The sequence below is a fragment of the Dendrobates tinctorius genome, unplaced genomic scaffold, assembly GCF_039654945.1.
Source record: "Dendrobates tinctorius isolate UK_male_01 unplaced genomic scaffold, ASM3965494v1 ptg000196l, whole genome shotgun sequence".
Lineage (NCBI taxonomy): Eukaryota > Metazoa > Chordata > Amphibia > Anura > Dendrobatidae > Dendrobates > Dendrobates tinctorius.
The window spans coordinates 29,000,155-29,020,239 of record NW_027361863.1 but is presented as its reverse complement, the minus strand read 5'-3'; the positions used below and the strand labels follow the sequence as shown (position 1 = coordinate 29,020,239).

The following is a 20,085-nucleotide window of genomic DNA, read 5'->3' as shown; positions in this document are numbered from 1 at the left end:
GTACATCCATAGACATTAATATGGAGGAAAGTATGTGCCCCCCACATCCACCTCCGGGGGCTTCACTGTCCTCATCTACATCTATAGACATTAATATGGAGGAAAGTATGTGCCCCCCACATCCACGTCCGGGGTCTTCTCTGTCCTCATCTACATCCATAGACATTAATATGGATGAAAGTATGTGCCCCCCACATCCACCTCCGGGGGCTTCACTGTCCTCATCTACATCCATAGACATTAATATGGAGGAAAGTATGTGCCCCCCACATCCACCTCCGGGGTCTTCTCTGTCCTCATCTACATCCATAGACAATAATATGGAGGAAAGTATGTGCCCCCCACATCCACCTCCGGGGGCTTCACTGTCCTCATCTACATCCATAGACATTAATATGGAGAAAGCATGCGCCCCCCACATCCACCTCCGGGGGCTTCACTGTCCTCATCTACATCTATAGACATTAATATGGAGGAAAGTATGTGCCCCCCACATCCACCTCCGGGGTCTTCTCTGTTCTCATCTACATCCATAGACATTAATATGGAGGAAAGTATGTGCCCCCCACATCCACCTCCGGGGTCTTCTCTGTCCTCATCTACAGCCATAGACATTAATATGGAGGAAAGTATGTGCCCCCCACATCCACCTCCGGGGCTTCTCTGTCCTCATCTACATCCATAGACATTAATATGGAGGAAAGTATGTGCCCCCCACATCCACCTCCGGGGGCTTCACTGTCCTCATCTACATCCTTAGACATTAATATGGAGAAAGTATGTGCCCCCCACATCCACCTCCGGGGGCTTCTCTGTCCTCATCTACATCCATAGACATTAATATGGAGAAAGTATGTGCCCCCCCACATCCACCTCCGGGGGGGGGGGCTTCACTGTCCTCATCTACATCCATAGACATTAATATGGAGAAAAGTATGTGCCCACCACATCCACCTCCGGGGGCTTCTCTGTCCTCATCTACATACATAGACATTAATATGGAGAAAAGTATGTGCCACCCACATCCACCTCCGGGGCTTCTCTGTCCTCATCTACATCCATAGACATTAATATTGAGGAAAGTATGTGCCCCCCACATCCACCTCCGGGGGCTTCACTGTCCTCATCTATATCCATAGACATTAATATGGAGGAAAGTATGTGCCCCCTACATCCACATCCGGGGGCTTCACTGTCCTCATCTACATCTATAGACATTAATATGGAGGAAAGTATGTGCCCCCACATCCACCTCTGGGGTCTTCTCTGTCCTCATCTACATCCATAGACATTAATGTGGAGGGAAGTATGTGCCCCCCACATCCACCTCCGGGGGCTTCACTGTCCTCATCTACATCCATAGACATTAATATGGAGGAAAGTATGTGCCCCCCACATCCTCCTCCGGGGTCTTCTCTGTCCTCATCTACATCCATAGACATTAATATGGAGGAAAGTATGTGCCCCCCACATCCTCCTCCGGGGGCTTCACTGTCCTCATCTACATCTATAGACATTAATATAGAGAAAAGTATGTGCCCCCACATTCACCTCCGGGGTCTTCTCTGTCCTCATCTACATCCATAGACATTAATATGGAGGAAAGTATGTGCCCCCCACATCCACCTCCGGGGTCTTCTCTGTCCTCATCTACATCCATAGACATTAATATGGAGGAAAGTATGTGCCCCCCCACATCCACCTCCGGGGGCTTCACTGTCCTCATCTACATCCATAGACATTAATATGGAGAAAGTATGTGCTCCCCACATCCACCTCCGGGGCTTCTCTGTCCTCATCTACATCCATAGACATTAATATGGAGGAAAGTATGTGCCCCCCACATCCACCTCCGGGGGCTTCACTGTCCTCATCTACATCCATAGACATTAATATGGAGGAAAGTATGTACCCCCACATCCACCTCCGGGGGCTTCACTGTCTTCATCTACATCCATAGACAGTAATATGGAGAAAGTATGTGCCCCCCACATCCACCTCCGGGGGCTTCTCTGTCCTCATCTACATCCATAGACATTAATATGGAGGAAAGTATGTGCCCCCCACATCCACCTCCGGGGCTTCACTGTCCTCATCTACATCCATAGACATTAATATGGAGGAAAGTATGTGCCCCCCACATCCACCTCCGGGGCTTCTCTGTCCTCTTCTACATCCATAGACATTAATATGGAGAAAGTATGTGCCCCCCACATCCACCTCCAGGGGCTTCACTGTCCTCATCTACATCCATAGATATTAATATGGAGAAAGTATGTGCCCCCCACATCCACCTCCGGGGGCTTCACTGTCCTCATCTACATCCATAGATATTAATATGGAGAAAGTATGTACCCCCCACATCCACCTCCGGGGGCTTCACTGTCCTCATCTACATCCATAGATATTAATATGGAGAAAGTATGTGCCCCCCACATCCACCTCCGGGGGCTTCTCTGTCATCATCTACATCCATAGACAATAATATGGAGGAAAGTATGTGCCCCCCACATCCACCTCCGGGGGCTTCACTGTCCTCCATCTACATCCATAGACATTAATATGGAGAAAGTACGTGCCCCCCACATCCACCTCCGGGGGCTTCACTGTCCTCATCTACATCCATAGACATTAATATGGAGGAAATTATGTGCCCCCCACATCCACCTCCGGGGCTTCTCTGTCCTCATCTACATCTATAGACATTAATATGGAGGAAAGTATGTGCCCCCCACATCCACCTCCAGGGACTTCACTGTCCTCATCTACATCCATAGACATTAATATGGAGAAAGTATGTGCCCTTCACATCCACCTCCGGGGGCTTCACTGTCCTCATCTACATCCATAGACATTAATATGGAGAAAGTATGTGCCCCCCACATCCACCTCCGGGGGCTTCACTGTCTTCCATCTACATCCATAGACATTAATATGGAGAAAGTATGTGCCCCCCACATCCACCTCCGGGGGCTTCTCTCTCCTCATCTACATCCACAGACATTAATACGGAGAAAGTATGTGCCCCCCACATCCTCTTCCAGGGGGCTTCTCTCTCCTCATCTACATCCATAGACAGTAATATGGAGTCCCCCCTCTGCAGATATAATGGATCCGCTCTTCTGGAGAATGTTTCAGCAAGACTTTTGAGGCATTTGTTGAAATTTTTGCCCCTTTATCCAGAAGAACAGTTGTTGGGTCAAACCCTGATGTTGGGGGGGGGTCCGGCCTCACAATCTCTGGTGTAGGATGGGGTTTGTGGTCTGGATTTTTTGCGCCCCTCGTCCCCCCCATGTTTGTATGGAACTTGTGCACTAGACTCCGTCATGGGGACAGATAAGGGTCTTCCCCAAACTGTTCACACAAAGCTGAAGCTACAATCGTCCTCAATGTCTTGTGCTGAAGATTAGGCTATGTGCACACACTACGGATTGGTCTGCAGATTTGTATCTGCGGAACCGCAGGCAAAATGACCTGCGGTTTTACCTGCGGATTGGCCTGCAGTTTTCCCTGCGGTTTATCACCTCTACAATGGAGGAGATGGTAAACCACAGCAGAATCCGCAGAAAAGAATTGACATGTCAATTCTTTCTACGGATTCAAAACCGCAGCTTTTCCGCAGTTAAAAATCCGCAGCATATGCACAGCAGATTGTACATCACATAGATTTACATGCTACTGTACACTGTCTGCAGAACTGCTGCAGATCTGCAGCGGCAAAAACCGCAGCGTGTGCACATAGCCTTAAGCTTTCCCATCTCTAGAGCTGAAGGTCCGAGGTCACCCCCTGATAACAAGACCATTATCCTCCTCCACCATCTGTACAGGGGGCACTATGCAATCAGGGGTAACGTCCTCCCAGAATCACCAAACCCAGACTCCTCCATCAGACGCAGATAGAGAAGTGCGATCCGTCACTGCACAGAACATGTCTCCTCCAGAATCCAGTGGTGGCGGCTTTACACCACTCCATCCAACACTCGTCATTGTGCTTGGTGATGTACAGCTGCAGGAAGCTCCCGGCGGGGGCGCAGTGTTTGTATTGATACCAGAGGAGGTCTGGACTCTGCAGTTATGGGGTCAGCAGAGCGGTGGTGACTTTTCTGCCCTCTGCTCCTCAGCACTCAGCCCCCCGCTCTGTAAAGTTGTGGGGTTCTCCATTTCTTGGCTGAGTTGCTGCGGTTCCCTCCACTTCTGAATAATATCATTCAGACGTGATGGGGGAAGATCCAGGAGGAAGAAATAACATAGACGGACTTGTTACCCCGGTGGCTCCTATTACAGGACCGCGCTGGTATCAGGAGCTCTGCCCCACCGGCTGCTCTGTCACATAATAGTAAAGGCAGACGGCCAGAGGTTATATACCAGTGGTCGGGGGGCCGGGGGTTATACACTGAGCATGAAGGGCTGTATGTTACATACTGAGGGAGAGCGGACAGATATACAAAGGGACTGAACTAGAAACCTAAATTCAGTGGTGTTCCAATACGCCGGCTGTAGCGTAGGCTTTGTGCCACAACCTAGGCAGGACATAGGCAAATGACAGTGGAGTCATTCACACATTTGGCTCCTTCACAACATGATGGAGAAGGACCTTTAAGGCTTCTTTTCTCTTTTTTGAGGGGGTGAATAATGAGGGACTGAATGTGCAGGGTCATCGAAAAGTTTTTTCCCATCTACAATGTTATAACATATGAACTAAGGTGGCCATACACATCAGAGAAGTGGTACCCGAACCTGCAGATTTTGGCTTGGACAGTTGACTAGTGTGTGGTGATGTCCCGCTCTCCACAAATGTCGGATGATAGTGGAAAGAAGGATCAGATATGTTGCAACTTGACGTGCCTGATCTCTAGTTCTTAAGGAACATAAACCGCTGCCTGAGGCATCTAGAAATGGTATATTATCCGTTCTGCATTGAAACCATGAAGCTGAGTGGTCACCATGGATGTTGGGGGTGTCTACCAGACGATCAGAGATGTATCGTCACCTCAGTCCCTACGTCTGGGAGATGCACCCTTGGTCTTTGCGTATCATTTAGGACCTGATTCAGTTACAGATATGTCTGGACCGTGGATCCAGCGCCCTCCAGTCTTAGGATGGGATGACGCCAGAGTCATCTGCCTTGGGTGGTGCCGGTCATCGGAGCTGGTTAGAAGAGTCTCCAATCTCCTCCTGGCCCATAGAGGATTTCCTGAGGAGGTTGCGGAGGTTCGGTCTTTGGGGCTCCTGGTCATTTCTGTGTCTCCCACCATTCCCTACCAGTAGGCAAGCGACAGGCTTCACTAACTACAGGCTGGAGCAGGCGGACCTCGGGGTAGTCGGGGTCCCATATCCTGCAATCACATAACGAGGGGCCATGCTGGAGTCAATCGTGTGTGATCGTTTCATGTGGCCGGAGATCAGCGAGTGTCAGACTCAGAAGTGTCAGGCAGCGACTTGTCTCTATTGACACAAGCCTTAATGCTGGCTTATGTCTCAGACAGCAGGGGCCCCGGACACTTGTCTAAGGGCCCAAAGGTCAAATCTTTAGGGCATAGATCACAACCACATTGTGGAGCAAACCTTGTCCTCTTTTAAAGGACCAGTAACCTGCAGTCTAGATCGTGTGCATAGCGTTTACCTGTCAGCCTTATGAATATAGTCTTTTATTCCCAGTTATCAGCGAGTGTCAGCCCTCAATCCCCGCTATCCACCACCATACTCCACCTGGTGACTGATGATGAATACACTACTGCAGACCGAACAAGGACGGGTTTTTCTTACACAAATGACCCTAATTTAGTTGATGGGCGGCAGCGCTCATCGGGTGTCTGCTCCCTTCGTTTCATGTTTGCAGGTAATCTGCGGCATGTCCAGTCTTGAAGCTGCTCCGCGGACCCGATGTCAGTCCCGGCCCTTTGAAGTCGCAGGCGGTGAGACACAGGTGTCAGATGAAGGGGTGACGCTCCAGTTGCTTGTGGTCAGACGTCTTTTTGATTTTCTTATTTTATTTAGATAAATAATAAAATGAATTGAGGTTTAAATAAAAAAAAAAAACACATTTATTGGCACAATGAAGGCTCGGACCCCCGTTATAAAACACAGGAGCATTATTGCATTGTACCCTGTAATATTCAGTAATGAATATGAGCATCAGTAACATCAACCTCCCCTCCAGCAGATGAGGGGTTAAGTGAATAATCCAGTGTTAACCCCCTCAGCACCGGCACAGACTGTTCAATCCTTTCCTGCCCAAACTGAGGCTTAAAAAGGTTCAGACCTTTCAATATAAGGAACTTCTGCGCACAGGTCAGATATTGCTTGGTTATTGCCACAACATATAATGTGTACAGTGCCTTATTTCAGGAGACGGTGCGGTAATATTAAAGTGTTGTTCATGTGGACGGGACCAAGGATATAGGGAGAAACACACTGCAATGTCGCAGCTTATGATTTTCTGTGTGTTGCAGTGTGAACGGCAACTGTAACAGTTCCAAACGTTTCCAAGAATTTGGGATTTGCGGTCGCAGTTTGTACGTGACCTACGTGCCATTAACGTCAATGCAGGTCGCGTACGACTACGAATCGCGATTTGCACTTTTTCTTTTCCAGTAAAATCACGGCCCTAAAACATGGACTTGTCGACAAGTTGAACAGTTTTACTTTTTTTTTCCTGTGACACCTGGAGCAGTGGAGACCGAGACTAATTTTACAGTGGAATCAACATCAGAGGTTCAGCTGTCAAGAATAGAGTTTGCAAAACTACAAATCCCAGCAAGCTGAACCTAATCCAGCCCAGGGTAGCATGCTCAGAGTTGTGGTTTTGCAACAACCAAAGAATTACATTTCAGACCAGTTTGATTTTTTTTGCAACAGTGATACAAATGTTGTAATCTGAAAACGTGCAACATTTATCTCTTCTCCATCTGATGCTTCTCTGCAGGACAGCACGATTCTAAGGCTGGTTTCACATTAGCTTTTTTTGCGCAGCGCATCTTGCGCGCGCATGCGCCCCTATGTTTAACATGAGGGGGGGGGGGGCACATGGTCTTGCGTTTGCATGCGTTTTTTTTCAAGGTGTGCGCCAGACGGAACCTGTTGCATTTTTAGGTCCGCCGAAAGGCGTACCAAAAAAAAAAAAAAACCCGCTTGCATACGGAATGCGACAAAATAACGCATTACAGTCTATGGGAACTCAGGCGTGCACATGGACATGCGTTCGTCTGCGTTTTCGCGTGCATGCGTTTTTGGAGTAAAAATGTGTAGACACTGGTTTCAACCCCTAGAGAACGAATGCGCATAATGCGTTTTTGCATTCGTTTCTACTGCGCACGATGCGCTGCGCAAAAAAACGCTAATGTGAAAGTAGCCTAATACATGCAATCAACTCCATCCTCGCCCTTGTTGTGAGATTTCTTTGTTGCTTTTGAAGCCCTGAAATACCACGGTCTCTACCGTCACCCCGCGGGAGGAATTGTAAAAAGGAGTAATAAAGGCCGGGAGGTGCTGGGGAAAAAAAAAACCTTTGCATGTGTCTGCAATGTGCCAAATCCCACCGGCCCCTTGTGCCACCACTTAGGGGCACAGCTCGATACAAATCTCTTGCCCCACAACACTCCATTACTTTAGCCAATCACAAAGCTCTACCTAAGATTTAGGAATGGTGGGCTGTTCAAGTATTATCTATTTAGAGAGGAAGGTACGCCGTACCTTGACTCTGGACCTATGGAATCTCTCATCTTTACCTAGATGAAAACAGCAGAATCCGAATGGACACAAGGTGAAAGTCATTAAAGCATTGGCTGTAACCTCTATGGACACATCGGGCATCTATGGGACGGTGCAAGTCTCATATATTGCACATATTTATAATAAAAAAAAAAAAAAAAAAAGATTCTTGTGCACAAGATTGGGTCCTGTATCAGCAGGATGAAGTAGCAGTGATAGGACTAAGTTTTAATTGGTGCATCGGAGACCTGAGAGGAACAGCAGTCGGGAAGGAAAAACAAGAGCCGTCAAAGTGTTGGCCAAGGTCCATCTCTTCTGTGAAGAACGACACCGAGTCCCTTTTACAAGGCATGGAGGCCAGAGGGGTGCTGATTTTGGAAGAGAAGATCTCAGTTTCGTAGTGAAGAAGTTGACCCATGAAGCTGAAGTTGGGAGAGATAAGGCTGCGGCGTTGCTTTATATACTCGAAGGCTTCCTCCAGACGGAATCTCTTGGTTTTCATGAGGTAGGCCATACATATAGTAGGAGACCTGGAGATCCCAGCCTCACAGTGGACCAGGACCTTCCCTCCTGCCAGTCGCACAGTATCTGCAGAAGGAAAACATAGTATATAAGGAATGGAAGAAATCTGCAGCATGCAGCCATACTAAATCTCAGGAGTGGAGGTTGGAGCCATGTTATGTTACATGTGTGAATCAGACGTTGCACCCCTAGGGTGGCATTAATGACGGCTGCAGTTTGCATCAGTTTTATCTGTGACTGATGCAAATGGTAAAATGTTGCACAACTTAAGACAATTGCTTCCAAGGGAAAAAGGTGCAGATAGATCTCAGCATTGTCCTGGTCCCTGTCTGAACTCTCCACTATGCAGCCCACCTGCTTGAACAATGACTTATGGCACGGAGATAACCACTAATCACCTGGCCATTAGTCACTTTTATTGGCCGGTAATAACCATTGTTCCACTAAGAGATGGCTGGAGATGGGAGACAAATGGTCTATTCCTGAAGAAGAAGTTCCTGTAATTACAGAGAATTCCTCAGAAGGGTCAATAATCTGCTCCAAGGGCTTCAATGAATGGGTGGGTTTGGGGCAGACAGTCATAAAATGGTACAGCAGCTGTCTTTATGGGGTATGTAGTAAAAACAGACATTCCTCATCTCTTCCCTCCCTAACCCAGGACTGACCCTACATAGCACCTTGACCTTTATGGCAGTGTCCTAAAGTACAGTTGTCCTCCCCAATGGGCTGGTAACAAAGGCAGCGTTCACCGGCCATACACATTAGACGGATATTGGCCGATCACAGCAAATACAGTTGGACTTACTGACCAATTAGTGTCTGAGTCGCTCCCCTCTCTACCCTGAAGGCAGAAGATCAGGATCGGGAATGTTGGATTTCACCATTTTCTTCGCCGGTGGATGAGCCACTAGCAGGATTCCTTCGTGACTACATGCATGACCAAGAAGAACGTGCATGTGTATGGAAGGAGGGAGGTAGATACATCTAGGACCCTAATGAGCCATCGAATGTGACTTACACATGTATGTGTTGCTCCAGGTGTGCATTTCATAAGATACAATGAATTGTAGAGACAGTTAGCCGTAGTATTAATTCAGTTCAGACCCTTACCTATAAAATCTATGGCCTCCTGGAAGTGGCTGCTGATGTCCGTGTTGTGGCTGTCTTCTACCGGAATCCACTTATAGTCATACTTGTCCTTGATGCAATCAGAGCACTTTCTGGAGACGTTGAGTAAGGCGGTGATACGGAGGTTTGCAAGGAATTCACATTTGGAAGCATGATAAGCGCTGCCAAGATAGAGAAATGGAAGGATCTCTACAGGACTGCCCTGAAAGACAGAAGATACAAAATATGGTGGTCACCGACAAAGCACTGAACGTTCAGGTCAGCGATCAAGGTCGAGCAGGTTACAGATGAAATGAGTAATATTCCCACACACACTATGATGAAACAAAGCCGCTCTAAATATGGAAGGCTGTTCCGTCGCTGCTCTGCGGCTCGACACCCTAGAATTATAAGCCAATGAATCATACGGAGCCCACACAGACCTCCCATCGCCAGGCCCACGGCTTCACCCACGTTACATCCTGCCTGCAGACCCCAAGTTGGGTAAATCAGATCTTCATAAGCCTGATCGCATTTATCCAGGCATTAAAAAGCTCTGGCACCGAACATAGCTGCTATCCCATAAACTGGTCCCTGTCCTAAAGTAGAGCAACGCCACTTTGTCCTTCAGCCTACAAGCGCCCCCTGAATGGGGCTCAATACAAAGGCAGGGACTTATTCCCCTTAGAATAACATGTTTCATCTACATCAGCCAGGCATGCTGAGACTTGTTGTTCTGCATCAGTTGGAAACCACTGATTAAATAGTAACTTCTATATGGAAGGACAGTTACTAATTCATCAGAAGATTAAGCCTGAAACATCTATTGAAGAGTCCAGAATGGCCGATCCCAAGAGCTGACAATCCATTACAGTATGGAAGTCACTGAGACATGGTGAAATATTCATCATCCGCCATCAATAATTCATCAGTAACACAATCCCCGGGATATAGAGTGTCGTGTCTATAGGGGCCGCGGATGAGTCACGGGCGATATTGTGCTTCAAGTCATCTCCTCTTTCCAGTCCATCTCCTCAGCAAAGACTAATCCTGGGGCAGGAAGCCTCCAGGGCTCGTATTGATCTCCGGAAGCATGGCTGATCCGATATCCGCGGAGACAGCGCCTCAATCACACATTAACCCTGCAGTCCCCGACCAGCAGAGCATCCTAAACAACATGTCTAATCGAACCCACCTATAGGTCTGAGATATCGGTCGCCATTCTGCAACGCATCAATCATCTAAGACCATGTTGTAGAGGTTTTAGAAAGCTGGCAACAGTCAGCAAGGTGGAATTTATGACTTTCTTCACCATTGCAGAGATGATTGGTGCTCCACACCATCAAGCAGATAATCAGATTATTGCTACAGATGGTTATTAATCTGAGCGTGAACAATAAAGGGATTGTAGAATAATACGTCCGAGATACCAAACGTGACCAACACGTCAAACCCACCGCCGCAGAACATCCGGCTCACCTCATCGTAGGACGGTTTCTGGAAGGAGGAGATCTTCTCACAGAGGACATTGCGGTCACCTTCGTTCTCCTCTTCAGACAAACTTCTCCGATCGATGCAGCATTCGGGATATTCAGTGTGAAACGACTCGTATCCTCCTACAAGACACAATTTCCGTCATTCGGTTTTCATTGATACAATGTTTCCTCCAGGGAATATCAGAGCCGCTACGTCCTGTTCTCATGTCTGGACACTTACATAATATGGGATTATCAGTAGATTAACGTGATGAGAAGAAGGCAAGCAAAATGTGATTATTATCTGGGGATCTGATGGGTGGTGGCAAAACGGAAGGGCAGAATATCCTGTGATGGTGAAAGGAGGCCGGGCAGGTTATTCCTGTCCCTACAGAGCAGCCATATGTCCTAATCAGGGCTCAGGGGAGAGGATGTGATTAGCATTCACCTCCTGGACTGGGGGAGACAGGAAGGTAAAGCAGGACACGGGGAGGGGACGGCCAGGGAAGGGGGCGCCAAGGCATTGTCTGATCAATCAATGAACATTTAGCGCTTTTACTTAATGGGATTGTACTGAGGAGAGAATCACTTTATGGCAAAGCAAAATCAAATTAGGACCCCTGTGTTACTGGAGGGAGGATGCACAGAGACTTGTAGTGACCCCACAGCTGGAAGCCATAACCTCATGTATAGGTCAGAACATAGTACAGGGCAACCGATCAAATCAATGCGTCCATCAGAGGAGGAGCAGTCACAACCAGGTCGCCCAAACCCACCGAGACAAGAGCCAATTCCTACACAGAGGGACTCGGACCAAGGAGATGAAATCCCGAGATCTAGATTGAGAGCCCCATCGGGGACAGCGCCAGTAATGTTTGTAAAGCGCTGTGGAATCAATGGTGCTATATAAATGAGGAAAATAAATTAAAAAAAAAATACAAGATTTGCTGCAGATGATCCCAGTATGTGGCAGTGTGGGGGGTTCAGCCTAAAATGACAGCCATATTATAGTCCCCCACCTTTTCTAAAAAGGACTGGACAGAATTTCATACAGACAACTTGAGGGTTAAGATGTTTCCTCCACAATATTGGGGAAATGATAACATTTTGGAATGACTCTCAGTAATCACTGGAATAGGTGGGGGATGGGGATAGATTCAAGGCTGGAGCTCAGAGCAGGAGGCAGCCAGACCCCCCCATCACACATGTACATTCAGGAGGTGACAATCAGACCCTTGTGACCTGCACATAACCCCCCTCACAGAGAAGCCTCAGGGGCTCATTACTTTACTGCCCCATTAACAAGCAGCAGGGGCCCAGCAGCCGCCAGTTGGGGACCAGTACAGGACATGGCAGCTGTCTAATGGATGAGATGATTCAATTAACCAAAGATGATTCTTCTTCCTGACTCCTCAATAGTCATTCTATTCAGCGGAGGGAAGGGGGCCGCGGGACTGGACTTCCTGTACTGGATACAATGTATCCATATATCTGATGGTGGGGCAACAGATACATAAAGGAATGTCATCCACACAAGTGATGGGAGAATGGAACAGGAATCCCCATCCATAAAGGGGAGCCCCAAGGGAACGCAGAGCCAAGATATCCTGGCCGATGCCCCTGACATTAGATTATCTGAGACACAGAACACGAACTAATAATCTATAACATCAGTTACATAAGTAGATGAGATACAAGAGGAGGAAGAACCCGGCCCAGACAAGCAGACAACCTCCATTACGTGGCCCTTCTAAAAATAGCAGATATGGAACGAAGATGAAGGCTGTATGAGGCAACAGAATCAATGGGGGAGGGGAATCAGAAGGATCTATAATGGGATATTCAACGTGTAGCATCACAGCGCCCATACAGTATCCTACAGAGCAAGCACAGCAAGGCTGGCATAGAGTGAGATGAGAAACCACCAGCAGGAGGTGTGGAGACATGATGCTCCCCAATTAGGAAATATATAAAGGGATGTGTAGGCATCAAAAATGGAGACCTGAGTCACCGCTAATAAGGGAAGAATTCAGAGGACGATGCATGAATAACGTCTGTACATTGTGCCAATTGTCAAGCCAGTAACACAGGAGGTTGGAACAGGGGTGTACGGGGGAACAAGGGGGTCTTCAATATATGAGGTGCTAAAACCCATCTATGTAAAGGTGCTGGTCATCTATACACGGGGAACCATATATACAGTGCTGAGGGAGGTAGCGCTCTAGGGGGTTTCTATGTACATTGATCTGGGGGTTATTAGTAGGTATAGAAAAGGGTCTCTAGCTAAATATGAGGGATTCAGGATACGGTAGTTATAGAGGGTCTCTATATACATAGATATAAGGGTAGGTGTAGGGAGGGTCTCAACACAAATCGAGTAATCATGACAGCTATGGGGGTCTCTATATACATAAATATGGGAGTTATCAGGGTAAGTAATCTATACATGTATACATAGGTATTAGATCAGGTGTCTATAAATAGACATGGGGGGTTTAAGTGTAAAAATAGGTGTCTATATACACACACACACGTCAGATTAGTTATAAGTGGCGTCTGTAAACACAGATATCAGGGTACGCATGGAGGGGTGGGGGTCTATATATCAGGTATAGGGGGGTCTGTATACACAGGATATCAAGGCAAGTACAGAGGGGGGTTGTATATACAGGATGTCAGGGCAGGTACAGGGGGGGCTGTATACACAAGATGTTAGGTATAGGGGGCTGTATGCACAAGATGTTAGGTATAGGGGGCTGTATACACAAGATGTTAGGTATAGGGGGCTGTATACACAAGATGCCAGGTATAAGGGGCTGTATACACAAGATGTCAGGGCAGATACAGGGAGTCTGTATACACATGATGTCAGGGCAAGTACAGGGGGGCTGTATACACAGGGTGTCAGGTACAGGGGGGCTCTGTACACACAGGGTGTCAGGTACAGGGGGGCTCTGTACACACAGGGTGTCAGGTACAGGGGGGCTCTGTACACACAGGGTGTCAGGTACAGGGGGCTCTGTACACACAGGGTGTCAGGTATAGGGGGCTCTGTACACACAGCCGGCTCCTCACCCTTCAGGAAGCAGACCCCGGGCCCGGCCGGCAGGCTCATCAGGGTGGTGATCACGATGTGCGCGGCGCTCTCTTTCTTCAGCTTCTGCCACCTCTGGCTCCGCTCGTCCAGCACAACCACCACGGACACTTGTCCATCCCTCAGCCGACACCGAGCCGCCTCTTCGGGCACCACGAAGTGCAGAGGAGCCGCTCCGCCCCGCGCCCGGCGCAGCAGCACGGAGTTCAGGTTCACATTGATGGAGCCGCGCACGCTGGAGGCGCTGAAGGGCAGGTACGGGCGGCAGTCCAGCACCAGGCACCGGGAGAGCTCCTTCCTGAGCAGCCGGTGCAGCCGCCGGCTTTCTATGGAGGTGACCTTCATGTCGGCGCCGCGATCACTGTGAGAGCGAAGCTCCGAGCGGCCCTTTAAATTCACTTCCGCCTCGGGGGTTCCCGGAGCCGCTGCTTATAAGTCATTGGTCCGTCCGCCAGTGACGTCAATGCCCATATATGGAGGGTGACGCGCTCCCTGCTCCATTCATGAAACCTACGTGCCCCGCCCCCTGCACTCAATCATAGACTTTCCCCAGTGTAGGAGGGAAGATGCGGGGGAGCCGGTGATTCACCCCAGGCAGCCCCCCCAATACTGGGCAAAGGGGGAACCAGATCCACTACCCACCCAGCCCCCAATACTGTGCAAAGAGGGAACCAGAACCACTGCCCACCCAGCCCCCCAATACTGTGCAAAGAGGGAACCAGAACCACTGCCCACCCAGCCCCCCAATACTGTGCAAAGAGGGAACCAGAACCACTGCCCACCCAGCCCCCCAATACTGTGCAAAGAGGGAACCAGAACCACTGCCCACCCAGCCCCCCAATACTGTGCAAAGAGGGAACCAGAACCACTGCCCACCCAGCCCCCCAATACTGTGCAAAGAGGGAACCAGAACCACTGCCCACCCAGCCCCCCAATACTGTGCAAAGAGGGAACCAGAACCACTGCCCACCCAGCCCCCCAATACTGTGCAAAGAGGGAACCAGATCCACTACCCACCCAGCCCCCCAATACTGTGCAAAGAGGGAACCAGAACCACTGCCCACCCAGCCCCCCAATACTGTGCAAAGAGGGAACCAGATCCACTGCCCACCCAGCCCCCCAATACTGTGCAAAGAGGGAACCAGATCCACTGCCCACCCAGCCCCCCAATACTGTGCAAAGAGGGAACCAGAACCACTGTCCACCCAGCTCCCCAATACTGTGCAAAGAGGGAACCAGAACCACTGCCCACCCAGCTCCCCAATACTGTGCAAAGAGGGAAACCAGAACCACTGCCCACCCAGCCCTCAATACTGTGCAAAGAGGGAACCAGATCCACTGCCCACCCAGCCCCCCAATACTGTGCAAAGAGGGAACCAGAACCACTGCCCACCCAGCTCCCCAATACTGTGCAAAGAGGGAACCAGAACCACTGCCCACCCAGCTCCCCAATACTGTGCAAAGAGGGAACCAGAACCACTGCCCACCCAGCTCCCCAATACTGTGCAAAGAGGGAACCAGAACCACTGCCCACCCAGCCCTCAATACTGAGCAAAGAGGGAACCAGAACCACTGCCCACCCAGCCCTCAATACTGAGCAAAGAGGGAACCAGATCCACTGCCCACCCAGCTCCCCAATACTGTGCAAAGAGGGAACCAGATCCACTACCCACCCAGCCCCCCAATACTGTGCAAAGAGGGAACCAGAACCACTGCCCACCCAGCCCCCCAATACTGTGCAAAGAGGGAACCAGAACCACTGCCCACCCAGCCCCCCAATACTGTGCAAAGAGGGAACCAGATCCACTGCCCACCCAGCCCCCCAATACTGTGCAAAGAGGGAACCAGATCCACTGCCCACCCAGCCCCCCAATACTGTGCAAAGAGGGAACCAGAACCACTGCCCACCCAGCTCCCCAATACTGTGCAAAGAGGGAACCAGAACCACTGCCCACCCAGCTCCCCAATACTGTGCAAAGAGGGAACCAGAACCACTGCCCACCCAGCCCCCCAATACTGTGCAAAGAGGGAAACCAGAACCACTGCCCACCCAGCTCCCCAATACTGTGCAAAGAGGGAACCAGAACCACTGCCCACCCAGCCCCCCAATACTGTGCAAAGAGGGAAACCAGAACCACTGCCCACCCAGCCCCCCAATACTGTGCAAAGAGGGAACCAGATCCACTGCCCACCCAGCCCCCCAATACTGTGCAAAGAGGGAACCAGAACCACTGCCCACCCAGCTCCCCAATACTGTGCAAAGAGGGAACCAGAACCACTGCCCACCCAGCTCCCCAATACTGTGCAAAGAGGGAACCAGAACCACTGCCCACCCAGCTCCCCAATACTGTGCAAAGAGGGAACCAGAACCACTGCCCACCCAGCCCTCAATACTGAGCAAAGAGGGAACCAGAACCACTGCCCACCCAGCCCTCAATACTGAGCAAAGAGGGAACCAGATCCACTGCCCACCCAGCTCCCCAATACTGTGCAAAGAGGGAACCAGATCCACTACCCACCCAGCCCCCCAATACTGTGCAAAGAGGGAACCAGAACCACTGCCCACCCAGCCCCCCAATACTGTGCAAAGAGGGAACCAGAACCACTGCCCACCCAGCCCCCCAATACTGTGCAAAGAGGGAACCAGATCCACTGCCCACCCAGCCCCCCAATACTGTGCAAAGAGGGAACCAGATCCACTGCCCACCCAGCCCCCCAATACTGTGCAAAGAGGGAACCAGAACCACTGCCCACCCAGCTCCCCAATACTGTGCAAAGAGGGAACCAGAACCACTGCCCACCCAGCTCCCCAATACTGTGCAAAGAGGGAACCAGAACCACTGCCCACCCAGCTCCCCAATACTGTGCAAAGAGGGAACCAGAACCACTGCCCACCCAGCCCTCAATACTGAGCAAAGAGGGAACCAGAACCACTGCCCACCCAGCCCTCAATACTGAGCAAAGAGGGAACCAGATCCACTGCCCACCCAGCTCCCCAATACTGTGCAAAGAGGGAACCAGATCCACTACCCACCCAGCCCCCCAATACTGTGCAAAGAGGGAACCAGAACCACTGCCCACCCAGCCCTCAATACTGAGCAAAGAGGGAACCAGATCCACTGCCCACCCAGCCCCCCAATACTGTGCAAAGAGGGAACCAGATCCACTACCCACCCAGCCCCCCAATACTGTGCAAAGAGGGAACCAGATCCACTGCCCACCCAGCTCCCCAATACTGTGCAAAGAGGGAACCAGATCCACTACCCACCCAGCCCCCCAATACTGTGCAAAGAGGGAACCAGATCCACTACCCACCCAGCTCCCCAATACTGTGCAAAGAGGGAACCAGATCCACTACCCACCCAGCCCCCCAATACTGTGCAAAGAGGGAACCAGATCCACTGCCCACCCAGCCCCCCAATACTGTGCAAAGAGGGAACCAGATCCACTACCCACCCAGCCCCCCAATACTGTGCAAAGAGGGAACCAGAACCACTGCCCACCCAGCCCCCCAATACTGTGCAAAGAGGGAACCAGAACCACTGCCCACCCAGCTCCCCAATACTGTGCAAAGAGGGAACCAGAACCACTGCCCACCCAGCCCCCACAATACTGTGCAAAGAGGGAACCAGAACCACTGCCCACCCAGCCCCCCAATACTGTGCAAAGAGGGAACCAGAACCACTGCCCACCCAGCCCCCACAATACTGTGCAAAGAGGGAACCAGAACCACTGCCCACCCAGCCCCCACAATACTGTGCAAAGAGGGAACCAGAACCACTGCCCACCCAGCTCCCCAATACTGTGCAAAGAGGGAACCAGATCCACTGCCCACCCAGCCCCCCAATACTGTGCAAAGAGGGTACCAGATCCACTGCCCACCCAGCCCCCCAATACTGTGCAAAGAGGGAACCAGAACCACTGCCCACCCAGCTCCCCAATACTGTGCAAAGAGGGAACCAGAACCACTGTCCACCCAGCCCCCCAATACTGTGCAAAGAGGGAACCAGAACCACTGCCCACCCAGCTCCCCAATACTGTGCAAAGAGGGAACCAGAACCACTGCCCACCCAGCTCCCCAATACTGTGCAAAGAGGGAACCAGATCCACAGCCCACCCAGCCCCCCAATACTGTGCAAAGAGGGAACCAGATCCACTGCCCACCCAGCCCCCCAATACTGTGCAAAGAGGGAACCAGAACCACTGCCCACCCAGCTCCCCAATACTGTGCAAAGAGGGAACCAGAACCACTGTCCACCCAGCCCCCCAATACTGTGCAAAGAGGGAACCAGATCCACTGTCCACCCAGCCCCCCAATACTGTGCAAAGAGGGAACCAGAACCACTGCCCACCCAGCCCCCCAATACTGTGCAAAGAGGGAACCAGAACCACTGCCCACCCAGCCCCCACAATACTGTGCAAAGAGGGAACCAGAACCACTGCCCATCCAGCCCCCCAATACTGTGCAAAGAGGGAACCAGAACCACTGCCCACCCAGCCCTCAATACTGAGCAAAGAGGGAACCAGATCCACTGCCCACCCAGCCCCCCAATACTGTGCAAAGAGGGAACCAGAACCACTGTCCACCCAGCCCCCCAATACTGTGCAAAGAGGGAACCAGAACCACTGCCCACCCAGCCCTCAATACTGAGCAAAGAGGGAACCAGATCCACTGCCCACCCAGCCCCCCAATACTGAGCAAAGAGGGAACCAGAACCACTGCCCACCCAGCCCCCCAATACTGTGCAAAGAGGGAACCAGAACCACTGTCCACCCAGCCCTCAATACTGAGCAAAGAGGGAACCAGATCCACTGCCCACCCAGCCCCCCAATACTGTGCAAAGAGGGAAACCAGAACCACTGCCCACCCAACCCTCAATACTGAGCAAAGAGGGAACCAGAACCACTGTCCACCCAGCCCCCCAATACTGAGCAAAGAGGGAACCAGAACCACTGCCCACCCAGCTCCCCAATACTGTGCAAAGAGGGAAACCAGAACCACTGTCCACCCAGCCCCCCAATACTGTGCAAAGAGGGAACCAGAACCACTGCCCATCCAGCCCCCCAATACTGTGCAAAGAGGGAACCAGAACCACTGCCCACCCATCCCTCAATACTGAGCAAAGAGGGAACCAGATCCACTGCCCACCCAGCCCCCCAATACTGAGCAAAGAGGGAACCAGAACCACTGCCCACCCAGCTCCCCAATACTGTGCAAAGAGGGAACCAGAACCACTGCCCACCCAGCCCCCCAATACTGTGCAAAGAGGGAACCAGAACCACTGCCCACCCAGCCTCCCAATACTGTGCAAAGAGGGAAACCAGAACCACTGCCCACCCAGCCCCCCAATACTGAGCAAAGAGGGAACCAGAACCACTGCCCACCCAGCCCTCAATACTGAGCAAAGAGGGAACCAGAACCACTGCCCACCCAGCCCCCCAATACTGAGCAAAGAGGGAACCAGAACCACTGTCCACCCAGCCCCCCAATACTGTGCAAAGAGGGAACCAGAACCACTGCCCACCCAGCTCCCCAATACTGTGCAAAGAGGGAAACCAGAACCACTGTCCACCCAGCCCCCCAATACTGTGCAAAGAGGGAACCAGAACCACTGCCCACCCAGCCCCCCAATACTGTGCAAAGAGGGAAACCAGAACCACTGCCCACCCAGCCCCCCAATACTGAGCAAAGAGGGAACCAGAACCACTGTCCACCCAGCCCCCCAATACTGTGCAAAGAGGGAACCAGAACCACTGCCCACCCAGCTCCCCAATACTGTGCAAAGAGGGAACCAGAACCACTGCCCACCCAGCCCCCCAATACTGTGCAAAGAGGGAACCAGAACCACTGCCCACCCAGCCCCCCAATACTGTGCAAAGAGGGAAACCAGAACCACTGCCCACCCAGCCCTCAATACTGAGCAAAGAGGGAACCAGAACCACTGTCCACCCAGCCCCCCAATACTGTGCAAAGACGGAACCAGAACCACTGCCCACCCAGCTCCCCAATACTGTGCAAAGAGGGAAACCAGAACCACTGTCCACCCAGCCCCCCAATACTGTGCAAAGAGGGAACCAGAACCACTGCCCACCCAGCCCCCCAATACTGTGCAAAGAGGAACCAGAACCACTGCCCACCCAGCCCTCAATACTGAGCAAAGAGGGAACCAGATCCAC

General features: G+C 51.1%; 1 protein-coding gene across 1 annotated transcript; it reads right to left on the bottom strand.

The window, feature by feature from the left end:
* Positions 1-6,028: 6,028 nt before the first annotated feature.
* On the bottom strand, positions 6,029-14,321 carry DUSP5 (dual specificity phosphatase 5). Its single transcript, XM_073553099.1, has 4 exons — positions 13,890-14,321; positions 10,819-10,955; positions 9,343-9,562; positions 6,029-8,298 (listed from the first exon to the last, which is right to left on the bottom strand). The coding sequence occupies exons 1-4, from the start codon at positions 14,251-14,253 to the stop codon at positions 7,904-7,906; spliced, it is 1,116 nt and encodes a 371-aa protein (XP_073409200.1). The 5' UTR covers positions 14,254-14,321; the 3' UTR covers positions 6,029-7,903.
* Between the last annotated feature and the right edge of the window lie 5,764 nt (positions 14,322-20,085).

Bases quoted from the DNA above. Each gene is read 5' to 3' on its own strand.
- DUSP5 (XM_073553099.1), bottom strand. From the start codon at position 14,253: ATGAAGGTCACCTCCATAGAAAGCCGGCGGCTGCACCGGCTGCTCAGG. The intron at 9,563-10,818 runs GTGAGCCGGATG...TCTGTCTTTCAG, and splicing joins AGAAACCGTCCTACGATGAG to GGCAGTCCTGTAGAGATCCT. The intron at 8,299-9,342 runs GTAAGGGTCTGA...TTCCTTCTGCAG, and splicing joins GGAGGCCATAGATTTTATAG to ATACTGTGCGACTGGCAGGA.